The sequence below is a fragment of the Manihot esculenta genome, chromosome 18, assembly GCF_001659605.2.
Source record: "Manihot esculenta cultivar AM560-2 chromosome 18, M.esculenta_v8, whole genome shotgun sequence".
NCBI lineage: Eukaryota > Viridiplantae > Streptophyta > Magnoliopsida > Malpighiales > Euphorbiaceae > Manihot > Manihot esculenta.
The window spans coordinates 8604579-8625545 of record NC_035178.2 but is presented as its reverse complement, the minus strand read 5'-3'; the positions used below and the strand labels follow the sequence as shown (position 1 = coordinate 8625545).

Sequence of the window (20967 nt, the reverse complement as noted above, 5' to 3'; positions counted from 1 at the left end):
TTAGTATATTGAATTTTTTCTAAAAGTTATTTCTTAAAGAAAAACTATATACTAATTCCAAACGAAGTATAAATCTTTTCTTAAAATAATATTAATAATAATAAATCTCATTTTTATCAAGCTCAATGTCGATTCCTTCCTCCATCAATGGCTTAAAGTTGAACTTGGTAATTTTAAACTATTGCAACATGAGGAAGATGTGTAGAAACATGAAATTAATCAAAAAACCAAGCCAAGGTTCTGCCCTACAAAGGTTAGAATCTGAAGCTTCCACAGTTGGCAGGAAGCAATCATGCATAGCTGCCCCTACACAATCTTGCTGAGTGGAAAATTTTGAATCCAGGACTTCTTTTAGTAGCCTAACTTTCTAATCGATCCAGAAACTGCAATGGAATAAACTTATTCAACCAAGAGATAACATGACCTGATCAACGATGGCTGCACCAAGTCCAGTAACCATTAAAAGAGTGGAGCTTATAAATGTTTCAAAAACAAATACAATCTTTTTGCAAAATTTCCAAGAGTTATAAACAAATATGCTATTGTATTTTTGTGTTTATCACTCTTTTAGGTACAATTACCCTCGTTACAGCATTCTGGGAGGCGAAGAATGGGTGACCTTCCTAGTAAAAAATTACACATAATGGCTTCATATTTCATTCCTCATAGAATCTGTGCGCCGAAATTGGGAGTGAGTTTATTTATGGGGTCTCATAGCATGCAAATGCATTCTGAAAGGGGCAGACTTAAAAAGGGACAAGGGTTACGCATTCTGAAAGGGACAGACTTAAAAAGGGACAAGGGTTACCATATCTATTGCTTCACTTGCAGTGAATTCTCGATGCGTTCAATGAACTTATCTTTAGGCAAAGCACCCTCCTGGAAATTACCACACCAAGGCAGCAAGGTCAGTAACAAGTCAAAATCAGAAAATGGATGACAGTACATGGGCGTTGAAACATCAAATGGTAGACTAAAATTTAAAAAGAAAGAATTGCAGCATGGGGATAAATAATATTGAGAGGAAGTGATTTGCTCTCCTCTGGCTCTAGCAGATTCAGATTGTAAGCCTTGTAGCAAACGTTTTATATATAGTATCTCCTACTTATTCCTTTTCTATATTTTATTTTAATTTCTATCATAAAGAATGCCATTGACAAGACAATCAGCAATCAGATACACGTGAAGAGAAAACCCTTGTTGATGGTCTCACAAAAAGCATTGCATTTCAAGAATATCATCCTGAAGATGTAAAATTATTTTTTTTCAAAGAAGCTTACAGATACTGAACGAACTTACAAAGCGGTCATAAGGTTTGCCATCCTTAAAGATGATAAATGTAGGCAATGCTTCTATTCTATATTTGTCAGCAATGCTCGGGTACTTCTCAGTATCAATTTTTACCACCTGGATCGTGTCTTTTAGGACAGCACTTGCTTGATCAAGAATTGGACTCATAAGCTGGCAAGGACCGCACCTGCAAACAACAGCTTGGCCTATTTATTCTTATTCTCTGATTGCTATTCCAACCCATGTCAAAGTTTTAAAAAAAAAAATCTGCATCTTAAAGATCCTTATTCAGCATCATTGCAGTCTTTAGCACAAAATGCTCATCACATATTCTAAAAAAAATCTCTTAAGGCCAGCAAATTAACTCTAATTATTTAATTGGGAAGATGGAAGAATTTACTGCAGGGTTTTAGGTGATTTGAAGATGATCAGACGTCATCTCCATGACACAATTCTTTCTCATAAAATGTAATAAAAGAAAGGCTAGAAAGAAAACACATTGAAAAGGAACGAAAAGGAAGTCACCAGGTTGCATAGAAGTCGACCAACACTGGCTTGTCAGCATTTTCCAACAACTCATCAAGGGATGAAAATGTTTGCTTCTTTGCTGCAACCTGCACAATCATTTAGCAAATTGTTTAAACTCAATATAGTACAGATGCAAAAAGAAACTAGCACATAAAGCAACTAATAAGACCAATCTAATCTAGTAAGATTGAGCATTCTCTTTATTACATTTACAACAAATTACATACAGTAATGGAGAGATAAAAAATCCATAAAAAAATCCCATCTTCTAAGAACCAGAAGCATAATATTGGCATTAACTTCATAGTTCCATAATCAAATGGGCATACTGTGTTTGGCTGCCAATCTAATGTCAAGAAACTTCTGATTAAATTCTCAAACTCTAAAAGATAAGTTGCAAACTACTACTAAATATACCAATTACTATGAGCCTAGGCAACAACTATCTGGAATAACAAATCCAACACATCAAGCAATTTCTTTCCACACTAAGTTACATCTTCAAGATTTGCTGTTCTTGTGAAGACTTGACTTTGTTCACCTACTAAGCTTTAAGCATATCGAATGTCCGCTCCCACTAAATTACTTTGTCTAGCTAAAAGGTAAATAAAAAAGAAAAAAGAGCATGTATCTAACTTGAAATCTGCAACTCAATTTATTTCTTAGGGATCAAGTGTAATGGGTAGAAAGCATGAGGGATCATGATGCTCATGCATAAGCATAAAAGACAACAATAGTTGTTACATATATAGCATACTAATTGACAGAACTTTGAATGTAAGAAGGAGCATCTAATATACCCAGAATAATATAAACTCAGAATTAGAGATGGAAAAGGAAGAAAGATAGTTCTGTCATAGTCATAGAATAAATTTCTTCGAAAGTATACATCACCAAAATGCCAGCATACTGTTGATGGGTAAAAATTTGAGATTTGAGATTATTAAGCACTGACTTCATGAAGTAATTTCAATTTTTTAAGAAAAAGAAATGCCCTTCACCAATTATGCACTACTGCCAAAATATCCTCCAGAACATATTTTATTCATTACATAAGTAAGAACCGCTAAAAATGAAGTAAAGCAGTAAATTGAAATGAACCATTGCAAAAGCACCCAGTGGATTCTGAATTCCACTATGGTCTTTAAAAACTATTTTTATGAAATGAACTATTACTCCAAGAAATTGCCAGGTTTATGAGGATATGGAACGGGAAACCCATTCATTCATTCTCATCTTTGATATTTGGAAATGAAAAAAAATAAGGATTTCACATAGAATCATATGCCCCAAAATGACCTCAATCTAAATCCCATTGACATTATTTCTTCTTCTTCTTCTTCTTCTTCTTCTTCTTCTTCTTCTCCTTCTTTCACGAGGAATTACTATAAGATCCGATATTTTCTAATAGTATTGTCAGTTGCCAGGAGGTAGGGGCAACATCCGATATGTAGAAATTATATTGAAAACAAATATGACGACTCTACACGTAACTATTCATAGGACCCAGTTCCTTCCTACTCTCCTTTTCAGCCAACTGACCAAATAAAAGCATCCAACACTAAGCACTAAACACCCTTGAGACCAATTGACAGCAGCTAAAATCTTAAGCAGAGCTTTTTAAGCTGCACAAAATCAAGAACAAACTCCATAGAATGTGAGCATATCTCTCAAATTGACTTCAACCCAATTGCCTAGGACCTACGTAAAAATTGAACAAGAGATGTTTATGTTACATCCTCTAATTATTATTCTATTCTAAAATCCGTATCACCTAATTTGCATCCTTCAGTCTCCTCCAAAAAGGGAAAAAGAAGAAAACGAAACATAAGAGGTGGGAGGAAATGATCGAGTATAAGAGCATTACCAGATGCAAAATTCGAGACCTGGAAGGAGAGGAAATCCCTCTGACCCTAAACTGAAGCCTCTGAAGCTGCGCTGGAAACTGCAGCGAAGACAAGGAAGTCAAATTGGTAGTAGTCAGCTGTGAGGGCGGTGTCTTCAAAGATGGAATTGTTGAAGCAGAGAGAGAAGAAATCGCCATAGCTTTGTGAACTCTTCTCCTTATTACTACTGATAAAGAGAATCCACAAAAAAACCCCTATTCCGTCAAATAGAATCGAAAAGAGGAGAAGGAAAAAAAAAAAAAAAAAAAAAGTTTCGCTGCGCAACAACACAAATATCGTGAGAATCTAGAGAGCAGAGAAAGCCAAACAAGTATCAAAATAATTTAATTATTAATATTTTATTTTTATTTTAAAATAGAATAAGAAATTCAAATTTTTAATCTATCAATTGCTTTTTTTTTTCATATATAGGCCTTATTAGAATAAAAAATTAACACCTTGTTGGAAATTTTCCTATAAAGAAAAGAAAAAAAAAGCGAATAAATAAATATTTTTTTATTTGAACGAGTGGAAATTTTTTTTTTTAAAAAAAAATTTAAGCGAATAAGGTAGAAGAAAATGATTATATATTTACAAATTTATCATTATACTTTTTTTTTTCTATTGTTTACGTAATGTAAATTTAAAATTAAAAAAAAAACATAATTCTTTGCTAGTTTCTTTCTAGACCGGAGAGAAAAAAAATTAAAGTAAAATAAAGATTATTTTGCTTTATTTTCTCCACTGTTTTAAATAAAAATAGAAAGTAGAATTCTTTCATTAGTTTTCTTAATTATTTTTCTTCTTTCCTATTTTCTACATATTACATATTATCTAAACATAGTGTAAACAAATAAAAGAGTTTATAAAATAAAATAAGATGTTAGAATATGAAAACTCCATAAGCATAGCATAACAAAGCCTGAACATTTTTCGCAATACCGGAGTTGAACCACCAAACTAGAAAAAGAAGACATAGGCAATCTCATGGGAGTATCAAAGCCTTCAAACATTAGATATATGTTGATAAAAATTTATTCTCCTCCTAAATTAAAATTTAAGCATTCATTTTGATATATGAGATGAGATAATCCGAATTTTTTCTCTTTTAATTAGAGATTTTAAATTCAAACTATAAAATACTTTTAAAAACTTGAGAATGATAGTTTTACCTCTTAATAGGTCTGTTCAGCGCGAATTTAAATTAGTCAAATCAGTAAATTTTGAATATTTAATAATTTATAAAAAAAATCTCAAACACTCGAACAAATCATAAATTAGGACTATAAAAAATAGGAATAACAAATTTTACTGACATTTTACTTTTTGTTAACGTTAAGGGTTAACTATTCTATTGAAGAAAAGTAAAAATGAGGCTATAAGTGTAACGACCCCAAAATGGACCGTCACCGGCGCTAGGATTCAGGTCGGCTTAAGGCCGCCAGAACTCGTAGCAAGCCTGCTATACTCTCTGTGTACCTGTACAACTCATACATGATCATACATTTTCTGTGAAAAATAAAATCTCTTTTCTGAACCAAGGCTTAACCTGTGCATGCACTATCTTTGTACTCTGTACTCTGTACTCTGTACTCTGTACTCTGTACCCCTGACTAGAGCTTACTCTAGATGGGTTAACTCATACCTGTTACGCCTGGTTTTCACACATACAGGAAAACATATACATAAACAGATCATGTACAAAACAACAGATTTACATCACAAACGACTAAGTCAAGCACATCTGTAACTGAAAACAGAACCATTACATCTCTCTTTAACATTACATGTCCACTCTACACTATTACACATCTCTTTACTCTTTCTGTATCCTGCTGGACTGTCCCTGTACACTGTATACTGAACCTGCAAAACTGGGGTTAAGGGAGTGGGATGAGCTCTATAGCCCATTGAGTAGAATAGTAAAACATCTCAGTAAAACATGATCTCATGGAATGCGTCATAACACAAACAAGCCACATCAAGAGTAAACCTGTCACCACATAGTCCCAGTAGCTCTGTGCCACGGCGTAGAATCGAGCACCTGGTCTTCCTGTCATATATGTATATGTGTATATAACACCTCTGTACTTACCATTGCCAGGGCGTAGTCAAAGGCTCCTGGTCTTTGCTATACCTGCCAGGGCGTAGTCAAAGGCTCCTGGACTTTGCTATACCTGCCAGGGCGTAGTCAAAGGCTCCTGGACTTCCTGTCTGTGACTATGGGATCATTCAGCATTTACCCACATCAACAAATAACTATGCAATGCAACATATTCGTGGGTACTAATGCACTCAACCTATGGCATAATCATGATGCATGAGATATGCTAAAACATTCCATTGTGCAAGTAAAAGAATGAAGTTTAGTTCCACTCACCTCTGGCTAACTGGACTCACTCTGCAGGCTCTGAACACGCTGGAGCAGTACTCACTGCTGCTCTCTCTGGTTCCTCTGATCTGTACCTATACAGATGGACTCAAATGAGGGACCAAACAAGCTTCTGAATAACTCTATTAACCTCCCCAAATATCCCCTTAAACTCACTCAACTAACCATGCAAAGCAGGCAAAAGAAAGCTGGACAGAACACTTTCGGCGGCAGGTTCGGCGGTCGAAAGTCCTCTCCAGAGACGAAACTCAAGCACCTTCGGCGGCCGAATCTCAAGCTTCGGCGGCCGAACCCTTTCGGGGGCAAGTTTCGGGGGCCAAAAGGCACTCCAGAGACGAAAGTCTCTAACCTTCGGCGGCACCTTCGGCGGCCGAATCCCCCAAACAGAGCCGAACATTCAAAACTCGCGGGGGCAAGCTGTGGCAGCCTAAGCCACCATGCAAGGGGTTCGGCGGCCGAATGAACCTTCGGCTGCCGAACCTGAGTTCATCCAGAACTCAGCCCCGATGGCAAACAAGCTCCTCCATCCCTTCAAGCTCTCAAAACATGCATACCTCAACTCCTCCACACACATATACTCATGTATATGTACAAAGGGGTCCAAAACTACCTAAACACCCCAACAAAACACATCACACAGAACACATAATCATGCTTACAAGCTAAACCATCAAAAGAAAACACCCTTTGTCACCTAAGCATGCATCTCTACCCAAACCTTCATAAAGCTTCTGTAAAGATCTTCACTTACCTCCTGTATTCAAGAAGATGAACGATCTGAACAAAGAAAATGAATCAACTCTCTTCACACGCATAAACTCTCAAACCTAAGCTTTTTGCTTCAAACTCTCAAAAATTTTGACACCCAACAAAACAACACACTTGCAGGAGCTGGACAATATAGGAGACGTGGCCAAGCTTCTGGACAGGGTGTGGAGCCAACACCTGTCCAAAATGCTGACTCAGGAATGCTCATTAGTTGGCTGAGCAACTCAGCTTCGGCTGCCGAATCGCATGCAAAACCATGCAACATTCGGGGGCCGAATCTGAACTGCGGAAGCCGAACATTGGGCACTTTCGGCGGCCGAACTTACCTTCGGCGGCCGAACTTGGCAAAAGTCTCCATAGCCTTTTCTCTTCCTTTCCTCAAACCAACTCAAATCAAATCAACTAAAAACCTTCAAATGCATCATAACACTGTCGGAAAACATAAATCCTACCCTTCTAGAGACTTCCGACATCCCGGACTCCACCGGAAAGTAGAATTCCGATGCCGGACTCCAGCCGGGTATTACATTCTCCCCCCCTTAAGAACATTCGTCCTCGAATGATACTAACACAAATAACACAAAAAACGGAGGAAACTAACCTCAAAACAAATATGGATACTGCTGGAGCATCGACTCTCGCGTCTCCCAGGTGCACTCTTCTAGATTATGGTGGTTCCATAGAACTTTCACCATCGGAATCTCCTTGTTTCTTAGCTGTCTGATCTGCGTGTCCAGAATCCGCACTGGCTGCTCTATATAGGTGAGATCTGTAAGAATCTCCACCTCAGGCTCACTCAGAACCTGATTCGGATCTGACACAAACTGCCGTAGCATAGAAACATGAAATACCGGGTGAATTCTCGCCATAGAAGCAGGTAAATCCAGCTTATACGACACATTGCCGATCCTCTGCACAATTTCAAAGGGTCCAATGTACCGTGGAGCTAACTTACCCTTCTTCCCAAAACGAACCACTCCTTTCATTGGAGACACTTTCAGCAATACCATATTACCCTCCTGAAACTCTAACTATTTTCTGCGCACGTCTGCATAACTTTTCTGTCTACTCTGCGCTGTTCTGATTCTCTCTCTGATCACGGGCACCACTCTACTGGTAATCTCTACTAACTCTGGCCCTGCAAGAGCCTTCTCTCCTATTTCTTCCCAACAAACAGGGGATCTGCACTTCCTCCCATACAAAGCTTCATAAGGAGCCATCCCTATGCTAGCATGATGGCTGTTATTGTAGGCAAACTCCACCAAAGGTAGATGCTGCCGCCAAAAACCGCCAAAGTCTAACACACACAGTCGAAGCATATCCTCTATGGTCTGGATGGTCCTCTCTGACTGTCCATCAGTCTGTGGGTGGAAAGCAGTGCTAAACTCTAATCTCGTGCCCATCGCACTCTGCAGACTTCGCCAAAATCTAGAGGTAAACTGAGGTCCTCTGTCTGAAACTATAGACACTGGAACTCCATGTAATCTCACTATCTCATCCAGATAGACCTGTGCCAACTTATCCACAGAATAGTTACTCCGTACTGGAAGAAAATGAGCAGATTTCGTGAGTCTGTCCACAATCACCCATATAGAGTCTATCCTGTTGGATGCTGCTGGTAAACCCACTACAAAATCCATGGCTATGTTCTCCCATTTCCACTCTGGAATCGGCAATGGGTTAAGCATTCCTGCTGGTTTCTGATGCTCTAGTTTCACCCTCTGGCAAATCTCACAGGCTGTCACAAATTGCGCCACTTCTTTCTTCATGGCTGGCCACCAATAGACCTTTTTCAGATCTTGATACATCTTGGTGGCTCCTGGGTGAACACTATACCGCGCATTATGAGCTTCCCTCATAATGTCTGCCTTCACACTGCTCGTATCTGGTACACAAAGTCGATTCCCATAGCGGAGGATCCCTTTGCTGTCAAAGCTGAACTCTGCACTGTTGCCTGACTGAACAGTCCTGGCAATTTTCATCAACTCAGGGTCCTCATGCTGTCTCTGAGCTATCTGCTCCAGAAACACAGGTGTCACTCGCATCTGTGCTATCAATGCACCTGTACCAGACAACTCTAACTGTAACCCTTCTTCTAAGAGCTTGTAAAGCTCCACCACGACTGGTCTCCGCTCTACTGCTATATGGGATAAACTGCCTAGTGACTTCCGGCTGAGGGCGTCTGCCACAACATTCGCCTTACCCGGATGATACTGGATCTTACAATCATAATCACTGAGCAATTCGACCCATCTCCTCTGCCTCAAATTCAGCTCTCTCTGACTCAAGATGTACTGTAAACTTTTGTGATCAGTGAAGATCTCGCATTTAACCCCATAGAGGTAATGCCGCCACATCTTAAGTGCAAAGATAACTGCTGCCATCTCTAGGTCATGGGTAGGGTAATTCAACTCGTGCTTCTTCAACTGTCTAGAAGCATAAGCTATCACCCGCTCACTCTGCATCAATACACAACCCAATCCCACTCGAGATGCATCACAGAACACTGTGAAATCCTCATTACTGACAGGCAGAGCTAACACTGGTGCTGTGGTCAATCTCCGCTTGAGCTCCTCAAAGCTCTCTTCACACTGGTCTGACCAGACAAACTTCTGATTCTTCTGAGTTAGTTTGGTCATCGGAGCTGCTATCTTTGAGAAGTTCTGCACGAACCTCCTGTAGTAACCTGCCAGTCCCAGAAAGCTTTTAATCTCAGTCACTGTAGTGGGTCTGGGCCAGTTCGCTACAGCCTCTATCTTCTTGGGGTCTACCTCAATACCCTCTGCTGATACCACGTGTCCCAAGAAGGCAATGCTCCTCAACCAAAACTCACACTTCGAGAACTTGGCATACAAACCATGCTCTCTCAGTGTCTGCAAAACTATCCTCAGATGCTGGGCATGCTCCTCTGCATCTCTGGAATACACCAAAATATCATCGATGAAAACAATGACAAAGTGATCCAGAAACTCACTGAACACTCTATTCATGAGATCCATGAATGCTGCAGGGGCGTTAGTCAACCCGAACGGCATCACTAAGAACTCATAATGCCCATATCTGGTCCTGAAAGCTGTCTTAGGCACATCTGCCTCTCTGACTCTCAACTGATGATACCCGGATCTCAGATCTATTTTAGAGAAACAACCTGCTCCAGCTAGCTGGTCAAATAGATCATCAATCCTAGGTAGAGGATACCTATTCTTGATAGTGACCTTGTTCAACTGTCTGTAGTCGATACAAAGTCTGAGGGATCCATCCTTCTTTCTGACAAAGAGCACTGGAGCACCCCAAGGTGAGGTACTAGGGCGGATGAAACCCTTATCTACCAAATCCTGCAACTGTTCTTTCAACTCTTGTAACTCTGCTGGCGCCATCCTGTAGGGAGGAATAGAGATAGGTCTGGTACCTGGCAGCAATTCAATTTCAAACCCTATCTCCCTATCAGGTGGGAGTCCTGGTAAATCGTCTGGGAACACATCGAGAAACTCTCGGACTACTGGTACGGTGGCTGGTTCCCTCACCTGACTGTCTAGCTCTCTCACATGAGCTAGAAACCCCTGACAACCCCTCCTAAGCAAACGATGAGCCTGAAGGGCTAAAATCATACCTCTGGGTGTACCTCTCCTGTCTCCTCTGAAGACACACTCTGACCCATCCTGGTCTCTGAGACTCACTATCTTCTCTCTACAGTCCAATGTAGCACTATATGTAGATAACCAATCCATCCCTAGAATGACATCAAAATCCGTCAAATCTAGAACCACAAGGTCAGCTAGAAGGTATCTACCCTCTATGAACACTAGACTGAAACGACAGACTGACACTGCCACTGATGGGTCACATCTAGGTCCACTGACCCAGAGAGGATACTCTAACTCAGAACTGATCAAACCCAATCTCTCTATGGCTCTCGAAGCAATAAAGGAATGAGAAGCACCGGGGTCCATCAAAGCATACACATCTGAACACCCAATGATGAGATTACCTGACACCACTGTGTTCGACGTGTTCGCCTCCTCCTGTGTCACAGTGAAAATCCGTGCTGGGGCTACCGAATTTCCACCTCGGGAACCTGCTGCTGAAGTAGAGGCTGCCCCTCTCCCTCTACCTCTGCCACTACTTTGAGGCATGACTGGAGCTGCTGGCCGAACAACTGGCTGTACCACACTGCCTGAACTCATCTGCTGGGATGGTGCAAAAGTCACCTGAGGACAATTCCGAGCAATATGTCCTTCCTGTCCACAGCGAAAACAAGCTGTAGATCCCAACTGACAAACTCCTCCATGTGGTTTTCCGCATCGTCTGCAGACTGGAGCTGTGCCAGAGCTTGAGCCACTACCTATTCCCAGACCTGACTTCACTTTACTCCAGAACTTACTCTTTGTTCCTTTCGCTCTATCCCATCTCTTGCTGCCTGAAGTGGGGGCTTTAGAACCCGAAGCCTGTGCCTTTGACTGTTTCTGAATATTGGCACTAGCTTCCATTTTCCTGGCGGCGTCCACTATCGTGTGGAAACTCTCCTTTTCTGCTGGAAGAATCAAGGAAGAATACCTGGGATGCAATCTCATAGTATATCTCCTTGCCTTCTTCTGATCAGTATCATAGGCTTGACCCACATACTGAAGCAAATCCAGAAACTTATCTGTGAATTCATCAACACTCATCTCATCTGTCTGTCGCAACTGTTCAAACTCAATTACTTTCATCTCCCTAGAACTGTCAGGAAAAGCCCACCCTGCAAACTCATTGGCGAACTCTCCCCAAGACATACTGTTCATTCTGGGTTCCACATAATTCTTAAACCATTCTCTGGCTTTCTTGCATTTAAGTGTAAACCCTGCCATCTCAATGGCTCTACTATCATCAGCTCCCAACTCACTAGTTATCATCCTAACTGATCTGAGGTATTCAAATGGATCATTTCCCGTGTTATATTTAGGAGCATCCAATTTCAAGTACTCCGTCATTTGTACCTTACCTCCAGATGAGCTAGGTTGATGTCTGTCAACAACAGGGGCTACTGGTTCTGGTGGTGGTACTGGTTCATTTGGCTCTGGGTGTGCTGCACTTGGATGGGTAGGGGAAGATGGATACATAGGATATGGTGGGTAGTAAGAGGGATAAGGCATATATGGCATGTAAGAAGGATATGGCACAAAACTAGAGTACTCCGACATACCTCCCATCGGATACTCTGGGTAGCCAAAACCTGAGGTCTGAGCACCTCCCTGCGACTCTCCCATACCTTCCTCAAAACTGCCTATACCCATGCTATCATCTCTTGACTGATCAATCTCCATCGCTTCCCTCCTTTCCTCTGATCTTCCTCCCCTCACTGTTCCTCTTCTGCTCTCGTCGACAGACCTTCTAGGGTCTATTGACGTACCTTCCCTGCTAGATCTCTGCGACCTTGCCCTTGGCAATGCAGGAGGACGAGCAGCTGGTCTCTCACTATCTGGGGGGCCTCCAGTCAATCGAGCTGATCGACGAGTTCCTCTCATCTTTACTAGCTGGAAACACAACATATAACATAGCACTTTAGCACATAAACAGCACATAGCAAGAAGGCACATGCATAACTCATGGCATGAAACAGATAGGACTCAAGACCCTATCCTGGTGGACATGATTTCCTATTGTGCTTGACCACTGCTACCTGTTATGAGCCCGACACTGTCTCTATAGGTCCGATCATGTGAACTTAGGGCTCTGATACCAATCTGTAACGACCCCAAAATGGACTGTCACCGGCGCTAGGATTCAGGTCGGCTTAAGGCCGCCAGAACTCGTAGCAAGCCTGCTATACTCTCTGTGTACTTGTATAACTCATACATGATCATACATTTTCTGTGAAAAATAAAATCTCTTTTCTGAACCAAGGCTTAACCTGTGCATGCACTATCTCTGTACTCTGTACTCTGTACTCTGTACTCTGTACCCCTGACTAGAGCTTACTCTAGATGGGTTAACTCATACCTGTTACGCCTGATTTTCACACATACAGGAAAACATATACATAGACAGATCATGTACAAAACAACAGATTTACATCACAAACGACTAAGTCAAGCACATCTGTAACTGAAAACAGAACCATTACATCTCTCTTTAACATTACATGTCCACTCTACACTATTACACATCTCTTTACTCTTTCTGTATCCTGCTGGACTGTCCCTGTACACTGTATACTGAACCTGCAAAACTGGGGTTAAGGGAGTGGGATGAGCTCTATAGCCCAGTGAGTAGAACAGTAAAACATCTCAGTAAAACATGATCTCATTGAATGTGTCATAACACAAACAAGCCACATCAAGAGTAAACCTGTCACCACATAGTCCCAGTAGCTCTGTGCCAGGGCGTAGAATCGAGCACCTGGTCTTCCTGTCATATATGTATATGTGTATATAACACCTCTGTACTTACCATTGCCAGGGCGTAGTCAAAGACTCCTGGACTTCCTGTCTGTGACTATGGGATCATTCAGCATTTACCCACATCAACAAATAACTATGCAATGCAACATATTTGTGGGTACTAATGCACTCAACCTATGGCATAATCATGATGCATGAGATATGCTAAAACATTCCATTGTGCAAGTAAAAGAATGAAGTTTAGCTCCACTCACCTCTGGCTAACTGGACTGACTCTGCAGGCTCTGAACACGCTGGAGCAGTACTCACTGCTGCTCTCTCTGGTTCCTCTGATCTGTACCTATACAGATGGACTCAAATGAGGGACCAAACAAGCTTCTGAATAACTCTATTAACCTCCCTAAACATCCCCTTAAACTCACTCAACTAACCATGCAAAGTAGGCAAAAGAAAGCTGGACAGAACACTTTCGGCGGCAGGTTCGGCGGCCGAAAGTCTTCTCCAGAGACGAAACTCAAGCACCTTCGGCGGCCGAATCTCAAGCTTCGGCGGCCGAACCCTTTCGGGGGCAAGTTTCGGGGGCCAAAAGGCACTCCAGAGACGAAAGTCTCTAACCTTCGGCGGCACCTTCGGCGGCCGAATCCCCCAAACAGAGCCGAACATTCAAAACTCGCGGGGGCAAGCTGTGGCAGCCTAAGCCACCATGCAAGAGGTTCGGCGGCCGAATGAACCTTCGGCTACCGAACCTGAGTTCATCCAGAACTCAGCCCCGACGACAAACAAGCTCCTCCATCCCTTCAAGCTCTCAAAACATGCATACCTCAACTCCTCCACACACATATACTCATATATATGTACAAAGGGGTCCAAAACTACCTAAACACCCCAACAAAACACATCACACAGAACACATAATCATGCTTACAAGCTAAACCATCAAAAGAAAACACCCTTTGTCACCTAAGCATGCATCTCTACCCAAACCTTCATAAAGCTTCTGTAAAACAGTAAAACATGTTCAAGATCTTCACTTACCTCCTGTATTCAAGAAGATGAACGATCTGAACAAAGAAAATGAATCAACTCTCTTCACACGCATAAACTCTCAAACCTAAGCTTTTTGCTTCAAACTCTCAAAACTTTTGACACCCAACAAAACAACACACTTGCAGGAGCTGAACAATATAGGAGACGTGGCCAAGCTTCTGGACAGGGTGTGGAGCCAACACCTGTCCAAAATGCTGACTCAGGAATGCTCATTAGTTGGCTGAGCAACTCAGCTTCGGCTGCCGAATCGCATGCAAAACCATGCAACATTCGGGGGCCGAATCTGAACTGCGGAAGCCGAACATTGGGCACTTTCGGCGGCCGAACTTACCTTCGGCGGCCGAACTTGGCAAAAGTCTCCATAGCCTTTTCTCTTCCTTTCCTCAAACCAACTCAAATCAATTCAACTAAAAACCTTCAAATGCATCATAACACTGTCGGAAAACATAAATCCTACCCTTCTAGAGACTTCCGACATCCCGGACTCCACCGGAAAGTAGAATTCCGATGCCGGACTCCAGCCGGGTATGACAATAAGGCCATTTCCAACTCTATGCATCATTTTTTGCACTATTTTGGTACTTTGTACTAAAATGGTGCAATATTATCTCTGACCTTCTGCACAAATTTTAACACCAAAAAAATATTTTATTTATATTCTTTTATCTTTAATATTATATTATTTATTTTACTTTAATTTTATTTATATATTTCACTCAAAAAATTCATATAATTTTATATATTCACTCTAAATATTTATATATTTTATATTTCCATCTTATATTGAAATATTTAATTATTTTATAAATAAACAAAAAAACATATTAATTATAAAAATGTATTAATTAAATAATAATTATAAAAAAATATTACTTAAACATTAATTATAAACATACATTAATTAAACATTAATTAGCAAATTAAAAATAAAATAAACTCATACATACTAAATTATCAATAAAAAATTATAAGCTAATTTATATGATCATTTGAATTTGTATATTACTCCCACAAATGCTCATTACGAAGTTCAATTATAATATATGTGTCAATTTACTAATTTATTTATATTATTTTATATAATATATTATAAATAAATTAATTTATTATAAATATTATTTATAATTGTGAATATATTAATTTAAATTAAATTTCAATAATTATAAAAATATAAAATAAATTAAAAATATAATAAATTATAAGAGTAAAAAAAATTAAAAATTTTGAATTATATTATAATTTAAAAAAGAACCGTTAGATTTTGGCACAGTTTTGAAGGGCCACCTCCAACGCCAAAATGAAAATTAGCGCACCGTTGAAAATGGCCTAAAGATAGCTTCCCATTGCAGCATCACAACTCTCTACCTATGCATAGAGCTCCAACACCGTAAAATAATAGATCATTGTAAACCATCGCGTGTAGGTCTAAAAACTCATTCTCTACCTTGAATCTATAAGACTTGCAACACAAAACTAATACACAGCCAATCTATAGGTAGAGATGATATCCACAATTCAGTTGGGAGAAAGTCTCCCTTATCCAGAAATGGCCAAAAAGAAGAGAAGAATATTTCCCAAAAAAAACATTAAGACTTCATTTATTTATAGAAAATAATTTATATTTGTAAAATATTTTTTAATAAAATAATTTATTTTCATTATTTAATTTTAATTTAAAAATTAAAATATATTAATAAATTTATATATAAAAATTTTAATAATATTTTCAGAAAAATAATTTTTTTAAAAAAATTATAAAAAATTATTATATAATTTTAGTCATTTTTATTTTAAAGTCAGTAGATCAAATTTATGTTAAAATAATATCTATTATAAATTAATAAATAATGGTAATTTTATGATGTCATAAAATATTACTGATATAACAAATAAAATATATTTATTAATTAGAAAATATAAAAAAATAGCATATATTTTTATTCATTTTTATTTTAGATTTGTAATTCAATTTGTATTAAATTAGTAATTCGTGATATAATTTTTATGTTAAATTACTTAAATTACTGCTATTTGCTAACAGAGCAATATCACAATTATTATTTTAATATAAATTGAACGGAAATAAAAAATTAATACATTATGGAGTATTTTTTATATTTTTTCTTTTTAAAATTAATTTTCTTTAAAATGATTTAATTTTTATTTTAATTAATAAAATATTTTTTATTAATTAAATTTTCTAAAGGTTAAAACCCTCAAAAGATGTAAAAAAATATTTTTCTAAAAAAAAAAATTTCATAAAACTAACGAGTCATTAGTAAAATAATTAGATGGTGTACCTATATAGGTAAACTAAATTATAATTTATATTACGTTTGTTTGTGGAAAATAATTTAATATTTAAAAAATATTTTTTAAATAGAAATAATTTTTTATTATTTAATTTTAATTTAAAAAATTTATATATAGAAATTTTAATAAAAATTTTAAAACACTAAAAATGAATTCTCATTTGAATGTAGAAATAACTTTTTTTAAATAACTTTTTTTTTCTTTAATCAAAAAAATATTTTTCTATTAACTAAAATTTTTAAATGTTAGAACACAAAAAAATATAAATATATTTTTTTGAAAAACATTTTGTACAAATTATTTTATACAAACGGAGGTTTCAGAGTGCAATTATTAATTCTATTTATAATTAACGAGCCATAGCAATTGCACCTATCAAAATAATAGAATAAATTCCCTCTTATATTCATGTACTGATTGAACACTTACATTATTTAAAAGGAGAATTTTTTTTGATCTTATAATCTTATAATACGAGGGATTTTTTCACTCCGGTCTGGGGTCAGACCCATGACAATAGCCCATTATTTAGAGACCCTCAAGTCTCCCGCATGGATCCAGTCCGGCCCACTCAGCCTTGAAACCGAATTCTATCTAAATTTCTCAATCAGGCCCGCCCAGCCCGTACGGCTCATCAGACAGATCATTTTTTGACTCAGTTTTAATTTTAGGTTCCGGCCCGGCTCGGAACCTAAAAGGAAACCGATCCATCCGTCTGGCGGATCCATCAGCATGCGTGCCCGTGGAGAATCAGAGGCCGTTACGCATGTAGCAGGAATATGATATTCTCATATGTCCGAATCAACATGGCAGGGACAGGTGGCCCAATGATAGACAGTTTGTTATACGTCACTAGCAGACAAAAGAAAACCGATAAAATGATGATTGCCCTCCTCTAGACCTAAATTTTTTCTAAATTCACAAAATCCTATAAAAACTTTATTTTCTGAATCTCAGATTATTAAGATGTTTTTCAACTAATATCTTAACTCTTATTCTTTCAGAATTAGAAGATTTTTTTCAAGTTTGAATTTGTTCATCAGGTATTTGAATTCTTCAACTTCATTTTATTTTCTTTTTCGTCATTTCTTAAGTCTCTTAAATTTGATTCCGTAAAATAAATATATCTTTTGTTATTTTTTCATTGAACACAATAAATTAAATTAATTTATCGATTAAAAATATTATGTGAATCAATAATTTGATAACTTTTTCATATAATAGTGTTTAACATGTTTTGCATTTTCTATATTTTATGCAATTATCTCCAAAATCTTATAAGATATTCTGCATTTTCTATGTTTTATGCGATTATCCCTAAAATCTTATTACATGTTCTGCATTTTCTTTGTTTTATGCAATTATCCCAAAATCTTTACAAATTGTAGCTTATAATTGGTATTTAATCTGTTAGAACAAATAATTCATATCACAAGTAGATAATGAAAAAAATGAATATTTGTATATCTCTATATATAAATTATTATTAAGTTAATAATTTGATACCCGTTTAAAATTATTATGAAAATTTTAATTTTTTTATTATATATAATAATATATTTTAATAAATAATTTAATTTTTAATAAAATTATAATTTTATACATACTTTTTTAATAAATACTTCATCTTGTGAAAAAAAAAAGGAAAGTATAAGTGGCAAGCGAATATAAATATGGGAAGAATTAAGGACAGGTTATAAGGGAAATGAAAATGAAACTCTCAGCTTACTCAAGTTTTGTCCTCATTATGGCTATGGTGAGCTTGTTGAAGAACAGCAGCGCAGATCCAACTGATGGATTCAGTGAGGTGGCATTAACAGAGGACAACTTCCTCATACAGAAACCATATGACAAGCCCTTGAACGAACGTTATTCTTACAAAAATGGGATTCGACGGTTTTGGGTTTACGAGAATGACAAGCCCTTCAAAGTTGGCAGCCCTACCAGACCCCGAACTGAAGTTCGCATTAAGGTAAAGCTCTAAGCTAAGCCTCTCTCTCTCTCGTTCTACCGCAAAAGTTGTTTTAAACTTTTTTTTTTTGGTTGTTTTGAAATTTCTGCAAATGATTTTTATACCGAAAATTAACAAACATAGAGTGATATTTATACTTTAATCTTGGAAAGAATCTTGGATAAATTTTAAAAATTAATTTCTAAATATATGTTTATCTGTTTTTGTGTATTGTTTTTTATATTTAATTTACGTTAATACAAGCATAATTCTTTTTTTCAATTTTAGAAACTTTATCTTGTTACCAAAATTGTCTTTATATTTAAATTTTTTTATATTTCAATAGTTTATTTATTTTTTACAAAGTATAAAAAATATTACTAATTTAATTTTATTATTGTTTAAACCTAAAATATAGTAGTGATAATATAATATATAGTTTTTAAACAGTAAATAAATTTTATTAAATTCTTAAATTCATATATTATGATTTATAATTTTTCAAAAAAAAATTATGGTGATATATTATTAACAACCATTAAAATTATTTTCAAATAATTTTTGTGAAAAAGATTTTAAAATTTTTTTTATATAATCTAATATTATCTATTTTGATAATATAATTAAATACTTTGTGAAATATATAATTATTTAAATACAAAATGTAATTATGCCAACTATTTATTTTGTTAATTAACTAAATTTAAGAGATTAAATTATTTTATATTAGGTAAATTCAACCGTAGATAATATATATATTTTTTTAAAATAAAAATTAGAAGAGTAGAATCTAAAATCTCATATATTTATTCAGATATACTTATTATCAAATTAAATATGTGCGTGCATAATAAATAATATATTAACATAATTAATTAATCCTTCTGTGATTTTTGACATATTTCATAAACTCATGTATAATTTATTGAGGAATATTTATAGGTATGAAAGAATTATTAATCGGTTTGATTTAATTCTTTTATTAAAATTTTAATTTTTAATTTATTTAATTTAATTTTAAATTTAATTAATTAATTAACTAACACTTATTTGCAGGGACATGACTACTCATCTGGAGTTTGGCAATTCGAAGGGCAATTGTACGTTCCAGAAGGAACCTCAGGGGTCACAGTTATGCAGGTATTTGGGGCAGTTACCAAATCCACATCTCTGCAACTTAGAGTTTACAATGGCCAACTGAAGCCCTACAGGTCCGACCCGGTGGCCACAGACATCTATAATAAGTGGTTAAGGCTTAACGTGATTCATAACGTCGGAAAAGGGGAAATAAAAGTTTACGTCAATGGTAAACAAAAAGTGGTGGTCTACGACGACGGCCCGGCGGAGCACTATTTCAAGTGTGGGGTGTATGCGGCGCCTGATAGTTCAAGCCACTACATGGAATCAAGGTGGAAAAATATCAAGCTTTACAAAAAGCGAACCACAGACTTGATAATGGCTGTGTAATAGTTGTTTTTTATTTTTGTTTTTCCTTTTTCAAGTAGTAGATTGAGAAATCAGATATTCCAACCTGGATTTATCAAAAGAGTTACCTGTCTTTAATTACTAAATTAAATTTCTAAATCAAATAAGACTATGACGTTTAAAAATAAAATTTTTATATAATAAAATATTTAATTAAATTGACATTAATATTATTAACAAAAGACAATATATCTAATTATAGTATTATAAAATATTTATTATATATAATAAAATATAAAATATATTTATTTTTAAATACAAATTTAAAATAAAAGACTTTTTTTAATAAAATAAAATCTTAGAAGCTTTACCTATGTCCGATTGAAGTTATCATTTGATCATTTCGATTAAAATTAGTAGTAATTTGATGGAAATTTGGATGAAATTACCAATTTGTATATATATATAACAAAAGTGAGAAATTAAATTATTTAATGTTGAAAATATAAAAATTAAAGTTGTAAATTTATTCAAGGTTTAAGACCTATATTATAATTTATTTTAAAATTTAATAATTTAATTTATTTTTACTATAATCGCAATAAATTGAGAATTATTAAACTTCATTTTACAATATTTAAAAATTTAGCTATAATCATAAATTCACATAAACATTTAATTTTTTCCATCCGGTCTAATAATAATTACACACAATTTATAAACTTTGCAATTAAAATTTACCTTATGATGTCAACCCAAAAATCTACTATCTAAAAAATTTAAATTGATTTAAAAATATTTCAAAAATTCAGACTAGAATTTGTATAATTCAGTTTGAAGACCTTGCTTGTTCTTAATTCACTCTCATCTTAGCCAATTCCTACTTTTCTCTATCGATTTATGTTATTGAAGGTAAATTACATAAATGATACCTCAATTTTATGATGTTATTTTTTGTTAACATGTCAACTCGTTAGATTAAATTTT

At 36.1% G+C, this 20967-nt stretch overlaps 2 protein-coding genes across 4 annotated transcripts; one reads left to right on the top strand and one right to left on the bottom strand.

Annotated features, from left to right (window-relative positions):
• Positions 1-91: 91 nt before the first annotated feature.
• Positions 92-3999, bottom strand: LOC110605813 (thioredoxin Y2, chloroplastic). Of its 3 annotated transcripts, none has more exons than XM_021744453.2 (5): positions 3686-3988; positions 1816-1904; positions 1300-1477; positions 809-879; positions 92-383 (listed from the first exon to the last, which is right to left on the bottom strand). In XM_021744453.2, the coding sequence occupies exons 1-4, from the start codon at positions 3860-3862 to the stop codon at positions 814-816; spliced, it is 510 nt and encodes a 169-aa protein (XP_021600145.1). In that variant the 5' UTR covers positions 3863-3988; the 3' UTR covers positions 92-383; positions 809-813. The 3 variants fall into 3 exon arrangements, with proteins under 3 accessions (XP_021600145.1, XP_021600144.1, XP_021600142.1); XM_021744452.2 differs by lacking the exon at positions 92-383 and adding an exon at positions 426-672; XM_021744450.2 differs by lacking the exon at positions 92-383 and having other exon boundaries at positions 426-879; positions 3686-3999.
• Positions 4000-18277: 14278 nt separating this feature from the next.
• LOC110606975 (citrate-binding protein) lies at positions 18278-20097 on the top strand. Its single transcript, XM_021746009.2, has 2 exons — positions 18278-18576; positions 19612-20097. Exons 1-2 carry the CDS (start codon positions 18310-18312, stop codon positions 20020-20022), a joined length of 678 nt encoding a protein of 225 aa, XP_021601701.1. The 5' UTR covers positions 18278-18309; the 3' UTR covers positions 20023-20097.
• The last annotated feature ends 870 nt before the right edge of the window (positions 20098-20967 follow it).